Source organism: Leptopilina boulardi, unplaced genomic scaffold (genome assembly GCF_019393585.1).
Source record: "Leptopilina boulardi isolate dan_hultmark-lab unplaced genomic scaffold, ZJU_Lbou_2.1 LbouV2_179, whole genome shotgun sequence".
Lineage (NCBI taxonomy): Eukaryota > Metazoa > Arthropoda > Insecta > Hymenoptera > Figitidae > Leptopilina > Leptopilina boulardi.
Window position 1 is genome coordinate 370,797 of NW_026137728.1, and position 26,723 is coordinate 397,519.

Consider the following 26,723-nt stretch of genomic DNA (forward strand, 5'->3'; position numbering starts at 1 on the left):
ATAAACACTGCATCTTTATTAATCACTTCTTCTGTTCTTCGATTTTTTATTAAAGCAAAACACTTAATTATAATTTCCACTTCTTTTTTTCTTGAGAAAAACAATATACTTTGTAAATCGGTAAATTGCAACAGAAGCAATCGTGCGCTGATGTCACGGCGCAGTCAAGAGACAACTATGGAACTAATCCGATTGGTGGGCCTGGAAAACGCGATTTTCTAGAAATTTTCTATACGATTTTTTGGAAAAAAACTATTTTCATCTTTTTCTGTTATACATTAGGCATAAATAAATTTAAATTTTTTCCCCGAAAATAGCTAATGAAAAAAATCGATTTTACTACACTTGCTTTTCACTTAATGGCCAATGCACAATATGAATAGGGGAAACGAGATAGAAAAGGACAGAGACTGTTTCTGTTATTTTCTATCTCGTGTGCTTTTTGCTTTACTGCTTTTGTATCCGTATTCATTGTGCTTTGCACTTAAAAAGAAGTTAATGATTTTGAGGTTATAGTTTGATAGAACTGTCAACGTGAAAAAATTACTCATTATCAATACAATATTACATCAATACATAACAAAAAAAAAAGTATTATTAAATCACTCCTGGTTTAAAAGGAAGTTTTCAGGTGTTTTTGGTGACGTTTCTGCTAATTGTAAGATTTTGGAAATTCTATATAGGAAATTTCGTCTGATATCAACAAAACACAGGTATTAATATTATATTTGATATCGATTTGATTAATTTTTTTCTTATCTGAAGATGACAAAAATTGTATGTACGATAATGTTCCGATAATTAATCTCATTCATAAAATATTCTGATCGATAAAAACAAAAATACCTTATATATATAAATTGGTATTAAATGATTCATTGTCCGAATTACGTTAATTTTTACAAAAAAAAAATCGCGTTTTAATGAGCAATTATAATTATAATATATATATATAAATAATTATAAAATATATGTATCGTAATTTTTTTCGGAAATAGCAGAATTTTTAGGTTAGGGATCTTATGAATTAATAATTATATGAGAATAACTAATGTAAAAAATTTATAATAATAAAAAATACATCAATAATAATTTTTTATTAATAACAATAAATATAATATTAAATCAATTTAATTAATAATAATAAATAATAAATAAATTTAAATTATTCATTTTAATAATATGAATAAAATAATAATTTATTAAATAATTTCAAACTGCAATTTGTTTAAAGCCAGCAAATTTTGATTAAATTAACCAAATAAATGTATTGATATATAAAATAACTGTAATTTAATAATATTTATTTATAAATAAAAGTTAACTAAATTTTTGATTGGATCAACAAAAAATTTGCTCCAATCAGATTATAAAAATTATTATTAAAACTAGCAAAATTACACGCGCGCAAGCGCGCGTCCAACTTTAATTGCAATGGTTATTTTAAAATAATAATAATATTAATAATAATAATAATAATAATAATTCTGCATCAGTGGAGTATTAAATTAATAATAGGTATATTTCTAATTTTCACGTTATCATTTATTTATACACAGAAAAAAATGAGTTTGATGTTATATAAATAAATAAATTTTAAAATATAAATATTAAAATTTTAGAAATAAATATTTTTGATAAAGTCAATGTTCGATGAATTTTTTATAATCTTTTAAATTACAAAAAATTAATTATGCTAAATATTTTTTTGTATTTTCTATAAATATTTCGTTGCAAATGAAAATTTTAAATTTATGTTTTTTTTCAAAAAATTTAATTAACTGATAATTAATAAGTATTAAAAAATTATGTAATCAAAAAGAAATTTAAATTAACTGAAAATTATTAATTATATTTTAAAAAGTATTAAGCAATTAAAAAATATTTAAAAATTTTAAAAAATAAAACCTAAAAAAAATTTGTAATGTTTTAAACTTTAAACTTAAATTAAAAATTAAAATCAAATTGAAAATTTTTTAAAAAAGCAAACTATTTTTATATTGTTTATAGATAAAAAAAATATAACAATTTAATAATTAATAATAAAAACAAATTAATAATAATAAATTTATGAATAATAATTTATAATAAATAATAATGAATAATGAAAAAATAATGAAAGATAAATAATAATTATAAGTTAAAATGTTCTAATTATCTGTAATAATCATTATATTTAAAAAAATGTATATATAATATAATAAATTTATAAATAATAATAAAAATTATATTATAATTCAAACTTTTTTTTTCTATAAATACCAAGTAGGAAATATACTGGTGCTGCACACAATGAACAATATTTTTTTTTTACTTTAAACTGTCACTTAGTATATGACTTAATTAATGACGATGAATAAAAATATCCGTCGTGTTAACCATAAAATATTACGAAATCAAGAATTGTCAAAATTTTAGAAAAACAAAAGGAACAAAATACGACTAACTTCAAGTGTGGACAGACGGAATGAATGAATGAATACGGAAATTATTATAGTTAATTAATTAATTATTAATTAATTAATTTAAATTTAATAATTTATTAAAATTAATTATTAAAATAATTTCAAACGTTTATTTACATTAAATAAATATTTTGAATCAAACAAATTTTGTTTAAAATCATCAAAAAATTATGTGCTATGCAAAAAAAATTGTATATAATTTAAACAAAAATTTGTCTCTTACTTTTTTTTCTAAAATACCAAAACTCAAAATATTTTTGTACTTCTAAATGAATTCGATACCAAATTTACCAAAACCCAACAAAAAAATTAAATCCAGATTTTTTTTTCCCCCCAATATTTATTAAATATCGTGCGAAGTGATATTATTGATTTACACATGAAACAAAATTAAATTGTTTTCTTTTTTCCAATTAACAGATGATTTTTTTTTTTTGAAAAAATTGGTTTGACCATTTTTAATAATTATTAATAGAAAATGGATATTGAACATGTAGTGAAGAGTACGATGACATCTAGAAGGGGCAACAATCCAGGAATATCTCAAGGTCAGGAGGATAATCATTGGATGTTTCTTGCTTGGTTGCAGGCTCTCAACTTTGATTTTCTTCTTCATACCATTTCTCAGGGTTAAACTCTTGCAATATAGAATATATATATATATGTATTTGTGTGTAATCAATCATCAAATTAGCTGGCGCCTCCTCATTGATGATTTTTTTCTTCTTTTAGTTTTGTCAATATCACACGCACGTAATGCACATATATATGAATCATAATCATGAGACTTAAGGATGCAACTGTTCCTGTTGGAGAGCATTAACTAAGTCTTCGGCGTTTCGTCTTGTATTTTTAGCGCATGCAACCGGTTGCCTTTGCAATCATTGTCGTCGCTTTGCGAAACTGGCAACTCTTGTCCATGCCATGGCCTGGCCTGGGCTCTCTCTCTCGAATGCTATATACAAGGCAATATATATATATATATATACGTGCGATACGTACGAGGCGGAGAGGATATTTCTTTCGATTTCGATCGGAGCGAACATGCTCGCAAGAGAGTCACAAGAGTGTAGAGAGAACCGCATTGCTGGCCTCTGAGTCGGCTTATATATACTTATTCGCAGTAGCAAACGACGATGCTTGCCTCCCTGCAGGCAATATTCTTGACTTGAAAAACTTTTAAAAAACATAGAACAGAATTCAACAGGACTGAACCTTGAGAGAGAGAGAGAGAGTGAGAGAAATACACACAATTTGCCTGGAACGAAGAGCTCAAAAACTTTTTTGAAAGGTCCATTAATTTGCTACAGCTGCAAATGTATATATATATATATATGGGACTGGAACTTTACTTTTCGTCGGCGAAAAAATACAAAAGACTTTTAGCTCCGGATGTCATACCTGGACCTTTAAGCTTGATTTATTATTTTTCTAGGATTGGAAAAATAGAGCTTTCCCTTCATTATACATATCTTTCCTTTTTTTTTTCCTGTAAATTTTCTGGTAATGTGTTAAAGTTACCGTATGGCGCGCGTGTGGATTATATAATTATGTAATGTGGAGGAAAAAAGTTAGAAACACTCCCTCTCATTGAGTGAAAAATAGAGTGGGAAAAAATAAATTTTTTTTTTTTGCTTTCGTACAGCTGACACGAAAATCATAGCCAGTAATTTTTTTTACTGTATTGACAGTGACCCACATTACGAAATTATATAATTTTTTTTTTAAATTATATTCAAATTAATATCAAATCCACAGTTTAGATATAAAAATAATTAACACCTATAAAAATGAATGTTTTAAACATATAACTTATATGGAGAATAAGAAATTGAAAATACTGGAGATAAATCCGAGAAAAAAAAATCTAGCATCACTCTAAAACGTAATTATAGTTGTGTGTATATATATACATATACATCTTATAAAGAAGGTCACAATATGTATTCCCTCGTCAGATAATTAAAAATGAAGTTTACTACAATTCACTGAACTTGTCCTCTGGGAGTTCGTTGAATCAGAAGTATATATATGTATATATATAGTAAATATTTCTGTGTATCGTAAAAGACAACCTTGAAAACAAGCCTTTTTTGTTTGCCCGACAAGAGTTCAATAACATTTCATACCGACTTTACTTGATTTTGCTCATCATGATCTGAGTCTATTTGACCACAAAAGATATTGGGAGTGCCTGAATTATTTCTATTCACTAATTATAATTCTTTACACTAAATATTATCTTGATAATACTAAATAATGAAAATAATAATTATTATTTTAATAAATTTTGTCATTTTGGAAAAAACAAAATTTATAAAAATAATTATTTATTGGAACAAAACATCGATGAATATTGAAAGAAAATTATAATATAATAGAAATAATAATATAATAATAATACATATGGATTTAAATAATTATATATTTAACAGCGCAAATTTTTCTCGAAAGATTAAGTTTTCAAACAATGCGAACATTTTGAATGTTTTCAAACACAATTGATGTGTTGTACTTGTATTTATAACTGAAGGTTCACACGGCATTATAAAAAAGACCGGAAATCGAAAAGAGACATATGTTATGCTGAACAACATGAGGGTATTTGTCTTATACATTATATAGCCTATATTGAAATAATAGTTTAAGAGAAGCATAATGTTTTTTTTTATTTTATACATAATTTCAACCCCTATATGTTTTTTTATCCCCAAGGTGTTTTGAAACATACAATATATTATGCAAAGTGCAAACGATTCAATTAGAAATATTAGAGGAAGACTCGCAGTGTGTTAGTGTATATACACTTGAGAAATTTGTCATTTCATTTTTTTTCCGCTATGAGTCATATAATTTTATTTCATTTTATTATAATTTTATTTTATGATAATTTCATTTTATTTAATTCGTTTCATATAAATATATCAATGTAAAAAAAATTGTATTATAATTTTTTTATTTTTTTATTTTTTAGAGAGATTAGGAATAAGAAAACTGGATTCATTTTTGTTGGATATTTTAAGTTCGAATCATTATAAAAGTTAATACTGCAGTGAAAAAAAAAATATTATTTGATTCAATTAAACGATTTCTTGACTATTATGAAATAAATATTTATTTTTATTAAGGAGGTTCAACCCATTAACATAATCTCAAACTAAAAATAAGTAGTTTTTAACAGAACTAAAAATATATTTAAATTTTATTACACCCAAATTCAACAGATATACAATTGTATACAATTTTGGAAAAAAAATTATTTTGAGTTAAAATTTATTGTTTAAAAATAATTAATAAACATTTTTTAGTTTTTCTTAAAAGTTATATAGTGAACAAATTCTAATTTTTATCCAATTTTTATAAACAATGGCTTATTTTTCTCTTTGAAAGATATTCTCTAAAATTCTTTCTACAATTTTGTGTTTTTGTATAAATAATGATTTGTTTAAAAAATATAAAAAATAAAAATTTTATTTATTTATTAACTTTTGAACAAAATATTTTTAATAAAATTCAACAAACAGAATAATTGTAGAAAATCTTTTAAAGAGCAAAATGAGCTATATTGTTTGTAGGAATTGCATAAAAATTACAATTGTTCACTAACTTTAAACAAAAAAAATATAAAAAGTGAAATAATTATTAATTAACAACAAATTTTGTGCGCAAAATAATTTATTTTAAAAAATTGTACAACTGAATCTTTCAAAATTTGATAAAATTAATTTTATTTATTCATTAATTACGTAAAGACGATTTTAGCTAATTCTGATCCCCCCCTACCCCCTTGTAAGTATACATAAGATTTTTCAGACCCCCCCCCCTTCCCCTTTTTACGTAAGTTTTTAACAATATTAATGTAATTAAAAATTTAATTACAACAATACAAATGGAAAATACTTGGCAAAATCTTACGTAAGAATAGCTTCTTCACCCCCCCCCCGCACCCCCCGACGTAACACCATGTAGAGATTTTATAAACCCCTCCCCTCCCCCTAAGGACCCTTACGTAATTAATGAATGGCACCTTATAGTTTTATTTGTTGTTAAAATCAATTTTTTACTTTGAGGTTATGTTAATGGGTTGAATATGGTAATTATTATTTTGAGTCAATTAAATCGAATTTTTGTATCTATAATACAAAAATTATTGGTATACAGAAATTTTTGGTTTAAATATAGTTTTTTTTTAATTCAAATAATATTTGATTCAAGTAAATATTTATTTGATAATAGTCAAGTAACGGATTATTTGAAACAAATACTTTTTTTTCAGTGTGCAAAAACGAAAGTCTATAAATGTCTCACTAGAAGACATTGAGATAAATGTCATATTTACGCGTTTTAAAAGCGAGAAACATAACCTCAAAATGAACGTAAATTTCCTATTTCTATAAATTATTATTAAAATTATTGTTAGCTGAAAGTCAGTTCAAATTTAGTTAGTGAAGATCATAAACAATGAATATATTTCATACAATAATAAACACGTGGAAAGGTTTTAATCTAATCGCCTCTTTTTTTTTTTTAAAAAAAAAAAAGAATGAGAAATAATGTTAAGAACCGCTGACATTTATCACGTCAGCAAAAAAAAAAGACATGTGTCTCATTCTTAATGAATTTGCGAAAGACGCAGAAGCAGGTGTCTATATACTCTTCGTTATAATAAGATATAGCATGTGTCTTTACTGGTTACAACTTTTGAAACAACAATTTATATAAGAATTAATTTTACATATATAGGGTATTTATATATATATACGTATGTACATAAAATACAAAAGATTTTTAGTGAAATCGAGAGAAGTTAATTTTATAAATCCGCATACAACATATATACATATATATATATATACATTTTGTGATAATATGCCAATAATGATTTTCAGTTCAAAAGCAGCTTCTGGAACTTTATTCAAAGGACATCGAACTGTGGCTCTTTGCCCGGCCATCACGCACGCGCTTCTCACGGTAATTCTGCTCTTCTTGTCTTCTATATAAATTTTTATCTAGAAAAGAAAAAATTTTTATTCAAAATTTTTCATTTAAAGGATATTAATATTGTTGTTTTTATTGACGAATGGAAGAAAAAGCTTTTCTCACAAATAATGCGAAAAAATATAGGTTAGGATCCCAAAAAAAAAATGATACAAAATTATTGTCAGCCTTCTATGAGTATAGTTTTTGATATTGAATTTCTCCTGAAAATATAATTTGGATACACTGGAACCCCGGTTTAGTGTACTAAATCCACAAAAACGGGGTTATCATAAATTAAGGTTAAATTAATAAATTTGTTAAAAATTCATCAAAATTTTTTTTAGTTCGGTTGAATCGATTTTAATGTTAAATATTTGATTAGATCAAAATTTTTGTCTAATCTTATTTTAAGTTAGAAAGAACAAAATATTTGATTCAATAAAACTTTTTTCTGTTTGTTAATAATTTTATGCAAAAAGTATATATATATTTATTAAATTGAAAAATACTCTTTTTGACTTTAATTAATTCATAAGTTTTATTTCAAAATATTAAAATTTTCTATCAATCAAAAAAAAAGTTTTCTTTATAAATCAAAGAAACATTTTCTTTTTTTAAAAAAAAAATTATTTCATATTATAATTTTATAAAGAACAAATTTCTCTGATTTCGAGAAAATAATGTTTGTTTCAAAAAAATCTCTCTTATAAGAGGAAAAATTTAATTTAATATTTATTTTATTAAAAATTATTTTTTCAAAAATAATAAATCATAGTTTTTTTTGCTGTATCACTGCTCTTGTCAAAATTAGATACTTAATTAATGTGTTCGCTCATTGATTTGTTCCAGATTTTATATATATCACGCGATATTTGAAAAAAAAATAAACCGCATTGTTTAATAAACGATTAAATTCTAATTTAACGAAATAATAGTAAGTAAAATGATAATGAAATATTTTTCCGAATTACATCGAAATGTGCAACATTTTTAGTAATGAGAAACTTGGCGCGTAAAAAAAGTGAGACTTTTTTTCTCTCTTTTTTTTCGAAAAAAAAAAAAAAAAACAGCCTCCCCTATATAGATGCATGCCTGAACAAGAGGACGAGGAACTGTGCGAAGAAGCACGAGACGAAACGATTACAACCGAATGCCGTCACGGGTTTATTGGTGGGGAAAGTTGGCGCGCACCAATGGGAGCCTTGGAAACCCGGCGTCCAGCACATGGATTGCCGGTCGAGCCGCCGCAGTCCGCAGTTAGTCGCAGTGGTACGAGTGTCAGAGTAGTCGTACGCGTTTCCAAAGTATAAGCTTTTAGTCGCGCGACACTGCTTCAGTCAGTCGTTGACGAAGCTAACGTGATCATTGCACAATAAACAATTCTATTGTCATCAAATACACTCGCGATTAATTGTTAGCGGCAATAAACGAGACGACAACGAGTCTTGAAAGAAGAACAAAAATACGACATCAGTTTGAATCAGAAATTGTTAACGATCGGCCGCGAGTATCAGCACCGGATACACGCGACGAACACGAGATTATAACAACCGTGAAAACGACAACAGCGCTTGATCCTTTGTGAAAAAGCAATATTTATTCAAAAAAAAAGTACGCTGTTTTGTGTACAACAATTTTTTATTCCAAACTGCAAAGTTATACTCGTTTGAATTTTTCTGACGAGAGAGAGAGAGAGGTGTGTCACGGTGTGAATTTATAATTTATTTTTATACAAGTGCATCGCTTTTTCTACGTGATTATTCGCTTCACATTCAACATCAAAACTAGGAAGTTGATTAATAACAGAACTGTGAGTTTTAATATAACAGAAAAAGGGAGTTCGTGAAGTGACGCGCGAAACGGAATAAATCAGCAAATTTTTCCACAAGATTTATAGAAAACCGGAAATTGTTAATTTGTCAGAAAGATGCCGACAAGTTTATTCAGCGAAATGGACCGTGGGTCAAATGGTGCGGGAGCCGGCTCTTTAGAAGAGCAACGAGCGCTACAACTTGCTTTTGAACTTTCGATGCTTGGACTTGAAGGTACAGGATGTCCAGGATCGGGAAGCGGAACTGGAAGTGGATCTCCAAATGATTCAGATGCTATGCAAACAACACCAACCAATGTCTTTGAGGAGGCACGTTCCAAAAAAAGCCAGAACATGACTGAGTGCGTGCCGGTGCCAAGCAGCGAGCACGTGGCCGAAATTGTAGGCAGACAAGGTAAGAATATTCATTTTCAATTGAATTAATTTCTCTATAAAGTTTGAAAAATAATATTTATAAATTTAGACTCGATGCTCTTGAAAAATTTAACAAGTGTCTTGCGTAACACAACTTTTCGAAAGACTTGTGTAAACAATATAATAACTGTCGATTTTGTGTTGTTACACGTTTAAACAAGAACTTTTAATTCTCAATATTTTCAATATTCCTATTAATATATTTTTCTTTAAATTTTATCATATCTTATTTAAATTAAATTCATGCAGTCTTCAAAATTCTAAATATAATTTTTGAGGTTATGTTTCGATAGCGTCATTTTGAATCATACTTGTAAATAATATAAATACGAAATAAATTGATAAGCAAAAATTTAAATTTCAATAATTGAATCGTATGAGAAATGATTAATTAAATATTTAATCTGATAACTGATAGACGTCTTGGAATCGAATATTAGATCCTAATGTAAACTGAGAAATGAAGCTTGAATAAAATGCTGAATAAGGACGAGGACTCTGCGAAACGTTCACGCTCTTGTCGGACTGTTGGTCACAATAAATATATAGAGGTGATTAGATAATGAAAAAAATAAAAGAATAACCAGTTTTCATTTGTATTTTAGTTTTATGTTTAAAAAAAAAGTGTGATTCCCACGTGAATCGAATGTGTTTTAAAACACTTAACTTCCGCCAAAAGTTGAGTGTGCTCTCTGAAAAAAAAAACGAACTTGAAATTGAACTAATGAAAGGTCACGTACTTTACCAACAGAGTTAACTCTCGGGAACTTGTCACATCCGTTTGTCGACTAACATTTCCCACCACTTTTACATAATAGCAAAGATTAGTGAAACTTGACAGTTTTTCAAATTTTTTTCCTTTAAAGAAAAGCAAATTTTTAAATTTATCACTGAAAGTAAATTCAATAATTAAAAGTTTATAATGATTAAAAATTTAATTATAAAACAAGTATATTGTTTTTTGTGACCAAACGATGAGGACGATGACTCGTAACCTTGATCATTTTCCATATACATATGTATTTATTCTTTCCAAGAATTGAAATTCGGTTTCAACAAAGTCCTCAGCTAAAAATAAAATAATTTCATATTTTCAAAATTATTAATCAATTTTGTTTTTTTTTCCGAATGAGATTTTTAATGAAAAAAATGAGACCTATTTCGATTTTGTGTTTTTTAATTCAATTCTATTTTATTATTTCAAAATTTTTTTTATTATTAATTAAATTTATTAAGAAATATTAAATTTACTTTTTTTTTTAATCTAATGGAACTTTTTTGAGCGCCTTTGAATCGCTCAGACTAGTATTTACTAAATTTTTTTTATTTCGTTAGGAAACGCTCTCATATATATATATATTTTTTTTTTCTAAACAGTCGTCACCCAGTGATAGTGTTACCAGTTTTTGTCGTCTTTATAGTCGGTTCAAATCTCATCTCTTGGTAATTTTATAATATCCAATATTTGCTTTATTATATATATATATATATATATATATATATATATATATATATATATATATATATATATATATATATTATACATTTCGAGTGATAAATATTTTAACGAAATAATTTTATTTATTTTTAAAATAAATATTTAAAATATTATTCTCGAAACGTTACATATTTAAAAGTAAAAATTGTTCTCTTACAATATTCGCTGTTTGTATTATAATTATTTTAATATAAAACTGCTCAATGAAGTAAAAAGTGGGGGATACAGAAATTTAAGTTCATTATCATATGAGTTAAGTATGCGAACGATGACGACGATGAAAGTAATTATTCATTATGAAACTCGAATTTGCACAGCGATTAAATCTTAGTTTCGTTCACAGAAAGGCGAAACATACTTTTGGATTAGGAAAGCGCCATATCGACACGTGGCCGGCACAAATCTTTTTTTTTTCTTCTTTTTTTTTTTCTTTAGAATTTCAACTCTGATCTGACCATAATTCAATATTTTAATTCTCTGAATTTTTTTTATTCATTCAGAAATGTGTCTTCTTCCTATTCTAATAATATTATTTTCGTAACGAAATTAAAAATTCACTATGAATTTTTTGTCTTCAATTTCTTAAGTAATCCGCTCCTGATCAGAATTCTAATGCTTTCAGGGACGTGACCTTAGGCCTGGGCCTTGAATGAAAAATATTTCTTTTTTTATCTAATTTCAAGTGTTGATCAATTTGGATCAAATTTTTTCTCTTAAAAGAAAATTAATTGAAATTACATATTTAAATTAAAATTATTAATTAAAAAAAAAGATATTATCGAAAAAAATAAACTTAATTCTTCTCTGGGGCAGTTCCTGATTTATTTTCTCGATTGTATTATTAAGTGAATCTTATAAATGTGAATGCAATTTGTAAATATCTCTCTCTCTCTCTCTCTCTCTGGGCGAGAATGTGTTTGTGTATGAAGCTCATCTCGATTACGCGTGCCATTGACCAATCCCGTCACGTTCGTTTGTCTCTGTCACATCCGGTCGTTTCGCGAACAGTTTTTTTTTTCTTTTTTTTTTATCCTTCCTTTCTAATTTTCAAAATTCAAATCTCAAATCCAGTCACACATTTCGAGTTCAAAGCTAAACGAGTCGGTTCGACCTTGGACAACAATCTCACTAGAGATACTTTTTCATTTTGATAAATTTAACATTGCGAGGAGGAGGTGAATAACCTCTCTCTCTTTCTCTCTCTCTCTCTTGCCTCTCTTAGATATTGCTTTATAAACTTTTGTGTTATTCTTCCGCAATTTTCACGCCAATTATTATTGCTTACTCAATTTTTTTAACTGACTTGATTCTTTCACGTGATTTTTCTTAATATTAAAATACAAAGCTGAAGTATACACAACGTTTATGATAAACGATTTTAAAAGAAATAATTTTTTTTTAAATGAAAAATTTTATAATTTTTTGTCTAAAAAAAATATTTTTTATAGTTTTCATTAATCAAGAAATTATATATATATAAAAAATAAAAAAATATTTTTTTCAATCTATAAATTATTAAAAATTATGATGAGAATATAAAATAATAAAACAATATAAATTAAACAATTATTAAATTAATAACTTCTTTTTAAGTTGGAAAAAAAAAATTTCGTTCATTTGAACGTTCAAAACTTTTTGTCTCATGAAAATAAAAATAATAGTTAAAAAAATATATTAATAATAATAATAATTTAATAATAATAGTAATATTAATAATAATGTTAATATTTGAGAATAGTTTGAATTTCGCTAATGTGTATATAATGTTGAAATTTGCGTTCTGAGAGATTGCTTTACTGATTTTGTCGAGAGAAAGAGGTCAAGTTAATTTTGAGAGTCGGTATCGATTGAAGAAATAGGTGCGAAGCCGAAGGAATAAGATATAGAAAAGGAGGTTGACTACTAAACGAGCTGAACAAATCGGGTGGCTAATATTTACTGTCAAATAATATTATAGATAATATACATATATCTAAATATGGTGTCATCGACATTAAAATTTGAATTCAATATCTCTCTCTTCTTTTTTTTTTCTTTTTTTTACAATTCTACATTTGAAAATTTGCCAATCAAATTCATTAAGATTACATCAAATCCTTTTATTTAATTAATATTTCTTTTCGCATGTAAATTGTAGATATATATATATATAATTATTCACCATAGGGGAGATTTTAGTGAAAAAAAAATGTTATATTTATTGAAGAATCATGATGACGAAGGGGTAGCCATAATGTGCGCGCGTTTTGAAAGATATATATATATATATATATATTGTGTGTGTTGGAACTTGGCTTTTTTCGTGTATTATAAACTTGCCTCGAAAACCAGTTTGACATATTCAGCATGAATCATTGGCATAACACGAAATTCTCTTAGCGCCGTGTACATGCGTTTAATTCTAATACATATAGTATTTTTAATGCGCGTCTTATCGATTCAGAGGTATTATGAATTGTTTCGCAATATATATTCAACCCCTTGATTTTTTTTCCCCACTGCTGAGAAAATAACTACGTCGAAATTTTATTTGATTTCCCCTCAAAAATTTTTTTTACTCTCTAAATCTTATTTAGTAAAAATGTTTACTAATTTAAATTAGTGACTTTCTTTTTGCTTTTAGAATTAGTTAAATTTTACTAATTGTTAGTAAAAGTTACTAATATAATTAGTAAAATTTTACTAATTCAGAAGCAAAAAGTGAGTCACTAATTCAAATTAGTAAACATTTTTACTAATTCAGATTTAGAGAGTACAGAAAGTTATTAAATCTAGTCTCTATAAATCTGAAGTAGTAGTTTTCTACTAATGAAAGAGTGCGTTTTCATTTACTAATTGAATTAGTAACATTTTTGACTAATTTTTAGTAAAAAAAAAAAAAAAAAAAGAACTACTAATTGCTAGTAGAAAACTACTAATTCATGAAGTCAATCGTATTTTTTTTACTATTTCAAATTAGTAAGCCGATTTACTCCACGAATTAGTATTTTTCTACTAGCAATTAGTATTTTTCTACTAGCAATTAGTATTTTTCTACTAGCAATTAGTAATTTTTTTTTTACTAAAAATTAATCAAAACTGTTACTAATTCTGCGCATTTCTGTCAATTTTTACTCTAGAAATACACTGTAAAAAGAAGGTACTAAAATAGTACCGATTTTAGGTATTAAAATAGAACCAAAAGGCAATATAGTACCTAAAGTTGGTATTAAATTAATATACCTTTCGTTTTATAGTGTAGTAAAATTTACTATGTCCAGAATAAATTTTAATATTTCTGGAATAAAAATTGCCAAAAAAATGCGCAGAAACTGCGGACAGTTCTGGTTTTACTTTTAAAAAATAGTAAAAAGTTACTTATTTATTCGTTTTTCCATTTTTCTCCGTGTAAAAAGTGGAATTAACAAAAATGTAAGAATTATATTTCTTTAAAAAGTGTGTATATACATATATTTTTATTGAAAGCCTCTCCCAAAAAATTGTATGACGAAATAGTGTGGCGAACCAATATAATGAATTTGAATGAGTTTGATACGCTCTTCTATTATGAGGATGTGGCCATTTGTTGAATATTTTTTCTCTCTTTCTATCGAACCGGAAGATGTAATGAGCGCCTCTGTCGCCAGACTTGCCTGCTGCTGACGATGACGTTACTTTGGAAATATCACGAGCACTTATCGAAGCTATGTTAAATCATCCAAGTAGAATATCTCGTCGACCTTGAAGTCTTTCCGCAATCCCTCAAGATATGTAGGTTGTCAGTAACAGTGTAACCTATTCTCAACCCTTTCGTTACATTGTCATTTATACATTAAAAAAAATTTTCTATTAGAAATAATTTCTTTATTAGAAATTGTATATAATTTTTATGAAAAAAAAAAAAATTGGTCAAACTATCTGCGTAACAATGTGATGATGTAAGCTCTTTCTCTACCCGGCAAGTTGTGTGTGATATAAATAGAAAATGTACATAGATTGCTATGGTCTTAAAGTCAAACTATACACAGTGTGTGATGGGAGTGAACGAACTTAATGGACAATCTTTACACTCAGTTTGTCAATGATACTTTCTAAATATATTTCTATATTTCTAGAAATAAGTAATGAAAATGGCAAAAAAAGAATTGGGATTAGGCACTCCTTGATGGAGGAGAGAAATAAAATTAACACTCTCTGAAATAGATTAAATGGAAATTGTATTGTTGCTTGTGAAACATGATACATGAATTTTACGATTGTCTGCTTTTGTTCGACTAGACTAAGAGAGAAAACTGACGCTTGGCTGAGTCTGAGACACCGTAAATGTTTTACGTATATATATATATACACGTCACCAATTGCAATGAGTATAGCGGTAGTCGTTATTGTGCATGAGAGACGACGAGTGGGTGGCATGGCTGCCTCTTTTCTCCTCTTATGAAATTTTCAATTCTTTCATCAGATCGATTTTAAAGGGAAATAGAAATCGCTTTTTTAGAAGACAAATTTTATACTTAAAACCAGTTTAGTGAGAATTTGAACAATTTTAAAATTTGTTCAGCCACTGTTTGTTTTATTCAACATCCGTTTAAAATATAGGGGAGAATATTTCCGGTTTCAAATGACAATTTAGGTTCAGAAGAAGAACCTGACCTAGGCAATAAATTTTCATGTTGGGTATTTGTAAAATTCGATTGGAATTTTTCATTCATAAAATTGATGAGCTTTTTGCTATTAAGATTTTGTATGCTTTCGGAAATTTGAGAATTGACTACTGCATATAAAAATTCTTTTGTGATGAAAACGAGGCCATTGCACGAATGGCAAAAGTAGCTTCCGGTTCTTTAGGGTTCTCAGGACTTTTGACCGTCCTCTTTTCTTCGCGGAAATACCACAAAATTTGACCGCAAAATTAAGAATTTCCTGCGCTTAAGAAAAGAAATATTTTATATATTCCTACTTTTAATTCTATAAAAAAAAATAGTAATTCAAAATCATTTGCAAAAGCAATGAAATTTTGAAAGCTGAGAATGAAACAAGTTTTAAACATCTCGTAAGAGTTCCGTTTATTCTTGAAAACGATTACATAGAATTTCAGTGCGATTTTTCTGATGGTGAAAAATTTAAAAAGATCGACAAGTCCAACGGTGGTTCAAAAAGTCTTTGTTGGTTACCGAACTGCAGCAGCTGCTGATCCCACTCTCTCTCTCTCTGTTGGGCCTCTTTCCGTTCTCATGCACGAAACTTGAATCGAGCCTCGACCCTCGAGAAACCCATTGGCATTGGTCGAGGGACGATGAGGATGGAGAGTATAAGATAAAAAAAAAAAAATGAAAGAAAGAAAGAAAATAAATAAGGAGAAAGAGAATGAAATCGGCAAAGACGAGAGAAAGATGGGAACATCGACTTCTCACGTCGCGAATATTCCCGCCCATGGAATTGTTAACTTGTGCGGTGCGCGCGATTGAGAATCACTGTTTAAAAAACGTGCTCTCTCGCCTAGCAGATGTTTACGGCAACGAGATTCTTTAAATGAGGCACTTTTTCCCTTTTTTATTTATTCTGTCTGACATGTGCAGCACACCGACTTTTATATACCACTCTCGCGCCCAAATTTTTGCGCTCTTTCGCATCTCCAGTTCCGGACTAAATATCTTCTCTTTTCTTTTTGGGGGGAATTTTTTCATTTTATTCATTAAATTATTTGCCATATTTATTAAATTATTATCCATTAATTCACATGATTAACAATTGAAAAAAAAAATGCCTACTTATTATTGATAACAAATTGAATAAAAAATTATAATTTATTGAAATAATATTTTTTTGCTAAATCGTTGCTTATAGAACTTCAATTTTTTTTTTTTTTGAAAACAAAATTTAATAATTAATTTTCTAATTATTGATAATTATTTTCGAGAATAATAATTCTTTATTTGAAATTTATATTTTCAATTTTTTTTTTTTTTTTGAAAAATTGTCCGAATTATATATATTTAAAAAAAATAATTACACATTTATAAAATAATATAATGAGGCATTTCAGTTTGAACAGAGCTAGCAGTTTCTTGCTTCCTTAAAGCGACTCGTGTACTAAAATAGTAAACCCTCTCGCGTGCCCCTTTTAAAATAGCAACGCACTTGCGTTGTCTTTAAGAAAGAGAGAGATAGAGAATAAGAGAGTAACTTGAAAATGAAACGATCGTTAATTTTCGAGAAATAATTTGTGCCCTTTTTTATGTACATGTGTGTATTTTTTTTAAATGAATATATTAACTAAATATTTTCTAATATTTTTACCAAAAAAAAGGTATTTACAAAAATTGACCTTGAAATGAACGTTTAGAATAAATTTTATTGTGTTTATATACAAATTGTGACTTTTAGTGGAGAATAGTAACATTTATTATTACATTCCTGGACGAGTGTGTGACATCCGTTATTGCGTTCATTAGAACTAAAGAGGCGAGGGTCAAGCAGAAAGTACGTTTGTTTCACTCTCAATCGTTTTCAAGTCACTTGAACGCAATATTCACGGTTAACTGTCTCGTCTGTCTATATATATATTTATTTATTTGGGAAAAAAAATACTATATTTGCGAAAGCTTTTAATTTTCAAAATTAATTGTTCTTAAAAAAATATATATTCTTTTATATTTGCATATTGGATTTTTTATTATTCTTTAAATTACATTTATTAATAATATATAATACAAATACTAGTATTAAAAATTACAAATAATAGTAATATTATTATTATATTATTATTATTTTTACTATTCTTGCACTGAAAAAAAAAAATTTATTTGAGTCAATTAAATGGTATTTATTTCAAATACAAAAAAAATGTTGCTTCAAATACAATTTTATCTAATTCAAATAAAAATTATTTTGTTCAAGTAAATATTTATTTGATAATAGTCGAGTAATCAAATATTTGAATCAAATAAATTTATTTTTCAGTGTTTATTATTATTATTATTATTATTATTATTATTATTATTATTACTATTGTTATTATTGTAATATAAAATCTGGACCAATGTATGTATTAGAATCTAGTATTTGAACGTATTGTTTTATACAATGTGAAAGATTTTTCTTTTCCCTCTGGAATTTCGTCCCAGCCGCAATAAGCTTGATTTTTGCTGGGAGCAAAGTCTTGAGTAAACAAAACGAAAGAAAAGGATTAATTTCCGAGAACGCAGCCTTCCTCTCTTTCTCTCCTATATATATACTACTACTACTGCGGTAGAGCCTATAAGCACAAACAACAAAAAGTTAGTGGCATGGACCAAAGAGTCTGTGGATACAAAAAAAAGCACCCAATCTTTCAGACGCTCGTAGGACCCCTTCTAATTCTTCTCGAAGAAGGTTTATATATATATTGTCAAATGAATTATCTTGGTATCGAAAAATGCATCCATGATGCAAAGAGAGGAAAAGAGACGAGAGAGATATAGTCTTTCACAAAGGTGGGATTCATATTGGCAAACAAGAGTATGAGAGTATAGAAAAAATATATAAGGTCTTCTCTTTGGTTCGAGAGCTTGACGATATTCAATATTCCACATCCTCTAGTGACCGACTGCAACGTGTTGTGAACAAAAGACATTTTCCACTTCCGATGGATTCACTTGCAACCGAATACCATTCATCCTTGTCGAGGAAATCCTTTAAAATTTTTAATTTTTTTTTTTTTTTTAACTTTATTATTTATTATAATACACTGAAAAAAAAATTTATTTGATTCAAATACCGGTGTATTTGGTTATTATCAAATAAATATTTATTTGAATCAAATAAATGGTATTTGCTTCAAATACTGAAATATTTGATTCAAGTAAATATTTATTTAATAATAACCAAATACACCGGTATTTGAATCAAATAAATTTTTTTTTCAGTGTAGCCAACTATTTTTTTTTTTTAATAATAAAGATAATTAATTTATTTATACACGGGATTAAAAAAAAATTTAGAAAATAAAAAAGAAAATTGGATTACATTTATTTAAATATTGAAAATATTAAAAAATTAAAAAATAAAATTTAAACGTTTTGCGTCTGATTTCTTAAAAAATGGCTCTCAATAATTATATCTCGATGGATGGATGTGTGTGCGACAATTGAACATAAGTGGGTTGTGAGAGAGAAGAGAGGGGGTGGAAGGGGTTATGAGGTTATTTGCCGGTGCGCGTCGTTGTCCGCATAGTGGTGTCCCTCGAGCATCGTCGCACACGAGTATCCGATTATTCGAAGACCACACGTCCCCGGAGGAAGTGGTTCGCAACTTTTCTCTCTCTCTCTCTCTCGCTCACTCGCTCATTCACCCACACGAGAAGTTTCGACGCGCCTGCATGCACACAGCCGGACGAACACGCGGCTTATTGCGCTTGCGTATTCATCGGTTCTCTCGCTCCATTTGGACAATCCGCAGGCCCGCAACGATATATCCGACATATAACTTCCGTTTCAATCCAGGAAAATGTCTCACATTCAGAGATGATGACTGCTATGCGCAAAAAGAAAGACAGAGAGAGAGAGAGAGACTCGCGAAAAACTGGGTCGAAAGGCGTTAAAAGAAAAAATGGGTAGGGAAAAATAAAAAAGAAAAAAAAAATAGAAGCTCGTTTGCTTACTCTCTTTTCTTCTTTCTTAAACTGTCGTCGTATATTTTTAGGGACAAAAGAATTGTCTATTTCTTTTGTTTTTATTGTTCGTTCGACTCTTCTTTTTATTTTTTTCATTATTATTATTATTATTCTACATTATATGATGAGATTGAAAAATTATGTCTGAAAAAATTAATTTTTTTATTTATTAAGAATGTTTTAGTGTAGTTTTGTCATACTAGTTAAGTGATAAGTATTTCTATAATCTTAAAATGAGAATAAATTTTTATTTTCTTAAAACGATGCAAAAGTTCACAACGATTTTTAAAGAAATAATTTTTTTATGTACCTGAAATTCTAAACGTTCAAATGAGTGAAAAATTTATTTTACTGCTTTTTTGAATTCTAATTTTATTATAAAATATTGCTATTTGTATTCAAAAATAAATTAATTTTGTTGAATTTTTAATATAATTTTAAAAAAATTTTATACTAGATTTTTTTTTATTTTAAAATAGGTATTAAAATAAAAAAAATTTTTTTTTGTATTAAAATTTAAAAAAAAAATTTCTATTAACTAAAACACTTTGTGAAATGAAAAAATAAATACATATAATAGTGGGTGAAAAAAAAAAAAATTGCCCGCTGAGAGGCGCGCAGTGTAAAACGCCGCAACTATATGACGTCGGCAACGCGTGTCCTAGGTCAAGTTTCAAGAGTGTGTCTACTCAACCCGTTGCGAGTCCATTTCTTTCTAGTGGGACTCGTTGGCGTTGAACTATTGATGTATATATATGCACTCACCGGTGTTTGTGTACGTGGAGCATACATACGAGTTCGCGCCGGGCATCCGTGTAAATGCACCTACACAGGGTAACGATCTCAATGTGGGTGATCACTGTACACTGCGCCTGGCACCTTCTTAAACACAATCTACTATATATATATATATACTTTAAGTTCACCGATGCAAAATATAAATTATATTAATATTATTATAATTATATTGCAAAATATAAATATTTTTTTATTTTTATAAATTCCAAATATTTGGGAACTTTGCTCAAATATTTGGGCATTTCTGCCAAATGTTTGGGCGATTCAACTAAATATTTGGACATTTCTGCCAAATATTTGGAAATTTTTTTTTTGAAATTTTTGGGCAATTTGGCAAAAATGCTCAAACATTTGGGAATTTTGCTCATAAGTTTGGGTGATTCAACTACAAATGTTTAAAAAGTTTTAAATAATAAATGTTTGGATATACTTATATATATCATAAAAATTTGAATATTCTGAATTAATATTTGCGGGTACTTTTGCTAAATATTTGGGTAATTTGGCCAAACATTTGGGCGATTCAACCACAAATATGCTTAAAAGATTTAACTAAATTTTTGAGTATACTTCAATCATATAAATTTGTATTTTTTTGTAAAAATATTTGGGTACTTGTTGCCAAATCTTTGGGCACTTTGCTCAAACGCGCGTTTAGGAAATTTAACCACAAATGTTTGAAAAAATTTTAAATACTAAATGTTTGGGTATTTTAATGATAAAAATTTGGATGTTTCGGATTTGTTTAAATATATTTGGGCACTTTTGACAAATGCGTTTAATTATTTCTGCTATATTCAAAATTTGGATGTTTTAAACAATTATTTAAGTGTTTGTAACTAAATATTTGGATATTTCGCTCCAAAATAGTTCAACTATAAATTAAACTTAAATATTTGGGTACTTTAACCAAATAATTAAACTCTCAACATTTAGGCATTTTTAACTATAAATGTTTACGTGGTTCAATGAAATATTTGAATGTTTCAACTAAATTTTAAATTATTTCAATCAAATATTTGGATATTTTAATCACACTATTCACTAAATGCAATTATTATAAATTTTTGATTATATTATTTCCTTATAAGTAAACAAGAACATAACGTCTCTTCTCCTTTTCCCAAGGATTCTTTCTAAAGTACAAAATGAAACTGCATTTTATTTATTAATCTTTTTACATCCAGATCAGTGCTCGAGGCAATTCCTCAGAGCTTACGATCTTCTAATTTTTCCCTACAGTCCGGATCCTGCGAGAAGGAGGATGATAGAAAAGAAAAGAGAGAGAAAAAAAAGAGGAGAAAGAGAAGCTCACTGGATAGAATGATCGCTTTTGCAGATCGCGCGATAGCACGCAACCCTGGTGTGTAATTGGTTGATTGGTCCGAAGTCAAAGTTTTTCTATCCTCTCGAGGGAGTAATATGCGTATATATATATTTTTGCCATTAAGAGGGAGTGCGAGATATATTTCTTGTTTCAATTATATTCACTTAAAAGAAAATCTACATTCGAATATTTATATATTTGGTTCGAATAGAAATATTTATAGTGTGTTTTATTTTTAGAAATTTATTTTTTAAAATAAAATAAATTCCTAATTATTACTTTTTTAAGAGTATTTTTTAAATTAATTTTTCTTACATAATTTTTGCGAGTATAAACATAAAAAAAAATTGTTAATATGAAAATTCTAATAATATTTTGAGGTTAATTTTTAATTAAACGACAGTAAATAATTAGTGTTGATAAAAAAAAAAAAACAGTTTCGATGCAGTTGATTGTATATATATATATACATGGTTCAAGAGCCTTATTATATAACCAAAAAGTTGTGTATTGAGGAAAGGGAAAGCGATGACGGCACATTCGCGGTGTCTTTAACGGAGCTAATCAGAAGGTAGAAGTGAACGAACCACCAAGAGACGCGACATCCACGGCACTGACCCACTTTACCTTTTGCGGCGTGCTTCAAAATTTTTTTTTGCTTTAGTTTTTCTTACAAATAATAAAATGCTGAAAAAAAATTTTTTGGTTTCAATTTGTATATATATTATAAAAAAAAATAATGTCAATTTCGAAATGAGACAGATAAAATTAAGACTAAATTACGGTTATACATTCAACGTTTTAACTGCGGGAACCCGATGTCCTCGCGTCTCTCTGTAACAGTCATCGATAATCTTGATGTGAATATCGACTTTGAATGCCGAAGAGCAGAGAAAATCAATGCAATTTTGCAAACTATATAAAACGATCGTAAACCCCTACTAACCTTGGGCCAATTATAAAAGAGGGAAACAATTGCCTTTTACTCTTTGGGTGTATACATATATATAATATATAAACAAAATTTAACTTTTACTGAGAAAATATATTATTTTTAGTTATTTAATTTAAATTCTGGGTTTTAGCCCTGAAAAATTGTTCAATAAAATATATAAAAAAAATGTAAATATAATGTTTTAATTTTTTTTTCCTTTTGTTTGTTTCAGGTAAGAGTCAAATAATTTTTCTCCACTTGATTCAATATATGCAGTGGGTAAGGAAAAGAAACTTTTTTTTTTTTTTTTTTTATAAGGAAAGTAATTTTTTTTTTATTATTACTACTCTGAATTGAGTTTATGCGAAAATATCAATTTGACCGGTGTAGCGGTAATAGAATTATCTGCGATTAGATCACTTCTGGAATCTTTTCCAACAGAATATATATTTTGATGCCTTCTTATAGAATGAGAGTAGAGGATATAATTTTGTGTTACTGCTTGAAATCAGGAAAACAAAATTATATATCCCTTATTGCTATCTCAATGTGCGTGTGTACTTTTCCATGGCTAATGATAATCAGAAATATATTGAAGCATTTTGTAAGAATATATATAATACTTTTCGAGAATTATTATAAAGAATTGAAGATCCGCAAGATTCAAATATATCAATTTTCATTATTTTTATTTTTAAAAATAAAATACAAAAAAAAAAATTGAAAAAAATTTATTTGATTCAAATATTTGATTACTTGGCTTTTATCAAGTAAATATTTACTTGAACCAAATAATTTTTATTTGAAGGAATAATTTCTGCATTTGAAAGAAATACCATCTCAAATAATAATTGATAAATATTTATTTGATAATAGTCAAGTAATCGATTATATTTAAATGAAATATAAAAAATAATATTTTAGTAAAATCTTGGCTGATTTTTTGCTTCGGCGTTTAGTAAAAAAAATAACTAATTTTTTAGTTAAAAGTTACTAATTTTCCAGTGGAAAAATAACTGAAAAAAATTGTCAAAACTATAATTGAATTAGTTATCAGAAATTTTAGTTATTTTAATTACATAACCTAAAAATAAAAATTTAATTTTGTATTTTAATTTTTATTACATCTTTATATTATTAACATTATTATTTACTGTTAGAGCCCGTTTTCACCGTGTGGATAAATTTAATCCTCTGAGAGTTTAAATTCTGCGTCTGCGCAGAATGTTTGGCTTCTGCGTAGACACAGAATTTAACCTCTCAGAGGATTAAATTTATCCACACGGTGTAAATGGGCTCTTAGTTTTTTAAGTTTGCGGGGGAAAAAAAGTGGTAAAACTTTGTAAAATAAATACACAATGGAAAAAGTAAATACATAACCTAAAAGTGAATTTAACTAATAGTTACATCTAACTAAAAAATTAGTAGAAATATTACTATTCGAATCAGTAACTGATTTTTTGCTATTAATTATTTTTAACCAACTCAATTTTAGAGACAAAAAAGAAATTTTATTGTTTAATAAATGAATATAAATAAATATAAATAAATAAATATAAATTAAATTATAAATAAAATTAATATAAATTAAAAATTTATTTTATAAACTCAGAAAATTAAAAGGCATTAAAATAAGCTGCAACGCTTATTATTTTAATACAATTTTGCTTATTTTAATTCATTTTAGTATTAAAATAAGCAAAATTGGATTAAAATAATAAAATAAGCGTTGCAGCTTATTTTAATGCCTTTTAATTTTCTGTAAATTGAATATTTAAGGTATCACATCGGCACTAATCGGAGTCAAAAGTTTGTAGCTCGCATTACTACTTCCCGCACTATATTTTCGCCCTCAACTCCCTATACTCTCAGCCCATACTGTACCTACTTCTACAAATACACTCGTACACGTATACCCCACACTAGCAGCGATTAGAAGGAGTAGGAGGTTTGACAACGTCGCTATAAGTCTCGCTTTGACTACTGTGGACTACTGTCTCTCTCTAACTAATGATACCATCCTGCGATGTTGCCACATCAAAGTGGCGGGTGTGCTATATATTGCAAATGACGTCATGAAATAGAATTTTTAATTTATAATTACAAATAAACGGCACGGTAAATTATAAATTTCTTTGTATATTTTAGTTCCAAATTTATTCCTGAAATCAACATTAGTTTTTGAAAAAAATTTATAGAAAACTTCTGATGATATTTAAGAAAATGTACTTCTCCCCCATACATTAGTCCCGTCTCCCATGCAAAATAAGCAACTTTGATTGCTAATATCTCTGGTTTCGTACGGCGAAAATTCTTCATATTTTGCAAATTTGTCAAGAATGATAATAAGAACATATGGTAAAATTTTCAAGAAAATCTATAGAAAACGGTTTTACCGATGTGATACCTTAAGGGAAAATAAAAATTAAGTAATTATAATTAATTGAAAGTAACAAAAATGTTGGAAAAGAAAAATTATGAGCACAATTTGAGAAATAAGAAAGGGGGGAAAACTGGATCGAATTGTTCTGGGCAATTGAGTCACTGCTAGATATTTTTTTTTTTTTTTTTTGTCTAACGAATGCCGCGACTCTCTTTTAACGAGGCAGAACGCGTGTAAAAAAAAGTGTTCTAATCCCGATTCGACACTAAGTAAGACACTAACGACGTTATGTCAGTGACATTACGCCATTCGACAATGATATACGCTTTATGCTCTCGTGTGTGGTGGCTTGTCTTTTGGAATGACTGCGTAAAGCCCATAGGCAAGGCAGGCAGGCAGGACGCACTATTTGCATTAGATAGGAGAGATACTACACTACCTGATGTCGGTATGCACAGAGTGTACTGTAGTAAAACAGTATATATAAGATCTCTTTGGCTTCGGCAATCGCGTAGCCTTTCTTGGTTGAAGAGCCAGCAGGAAGAGGAAGGATGTGCATAAAGAGAAACGCGCAAGGACTTGTTAGTTTCCACATAACTATCTTTTCTCTCCTCTCTCTCTTCCCTTTTGTAGAACCTTGAATTTAATTGGTCCTTTTCCTTCAAGACGCTCTATATAAAAACATTTTTCCAAAAATAAATAAACAAAAATGTGTTTGGAATTTTTCCATTCATTGTTAAAAATTCATTGAAGATTTTTCTTTCATTTTTTTTCGGTATACAATTTTTACCCGATTCAAACGACTTCTTAGAAAGTTTTCTTTACATTTAAAAACTAGTTTTTGGATTTGAAATGTTCGTTAGTATCTTTAAAATTGGTAACAAGGCTTAATTACCATATATAGGAAAAATTCAAATTTAATAGAAAACGGAAATTAGTAAAATGCTAATATCTTTTGGAAAAAGAGAAGAAGAGAGCAATTTGAAACATACGAGTAGTTAATCATTGTCAAGTTTGACATGATAAGAATTTAACATCTTAGGTATATATTCTTTTTTAGAATTTATTAAACGCAACGTGAAATTGCAAACACTTTTTACGATGCATACAGAAAGTAATGGCGTGTACTGTGCGATTTAATCGCATATGACCTTCCTGCTTTGCCAGTAATATACCTCCTAAGTCAAAGTATATATAAGATTCCAGAATCAGAGATTTGTGAAAAAAAAAAACAAACGACATTTTTTCGATTATATTCGAAAAGTCAGTTTTTTAATTAAAAAAAAAAATAAATAGTATATCAATCTCTATTTACTTGTATAGTTTATTTTGTGATTATTTTCAAATGATTAGCAAATCATGAGAAAAAAAAAATATTGCGCAAAAGATTTCATTTATCGCCAATTTACTAACGGTACTTATTAGCGTCTTACTCGTAAGGTTATTTCATTACACATATTC

The 26,723-nt window shown here is 27.7% G+C and overlaps 1 protein-coding gene across 1 annotated transcript in view; it reads left to right on the top strand.

Moving 5' to 3' along the window:
- Nucleotides 1-8,669: 8,669 nt before the first annotated feature.
- Nucleotides 8,670-26,723, top strand: part of LOC127277801 (RNA-binding protein MEX3B) — a 61,805-nt gene continuing 43,751 nt past the window's right edge. Inside the window, exon 1 of the mRNA XM_051299185.1 lies at nt 8,670-9,670. Within this exon, the coding sequence (XP_051155142.1) occupies nt 9,373-9,670 (298 nt within the window). The 5' untranslated portion in view covers nt 8,670-9,372. The remainder of the gene's footprint in view (nt 9,671-26,723) is intronic.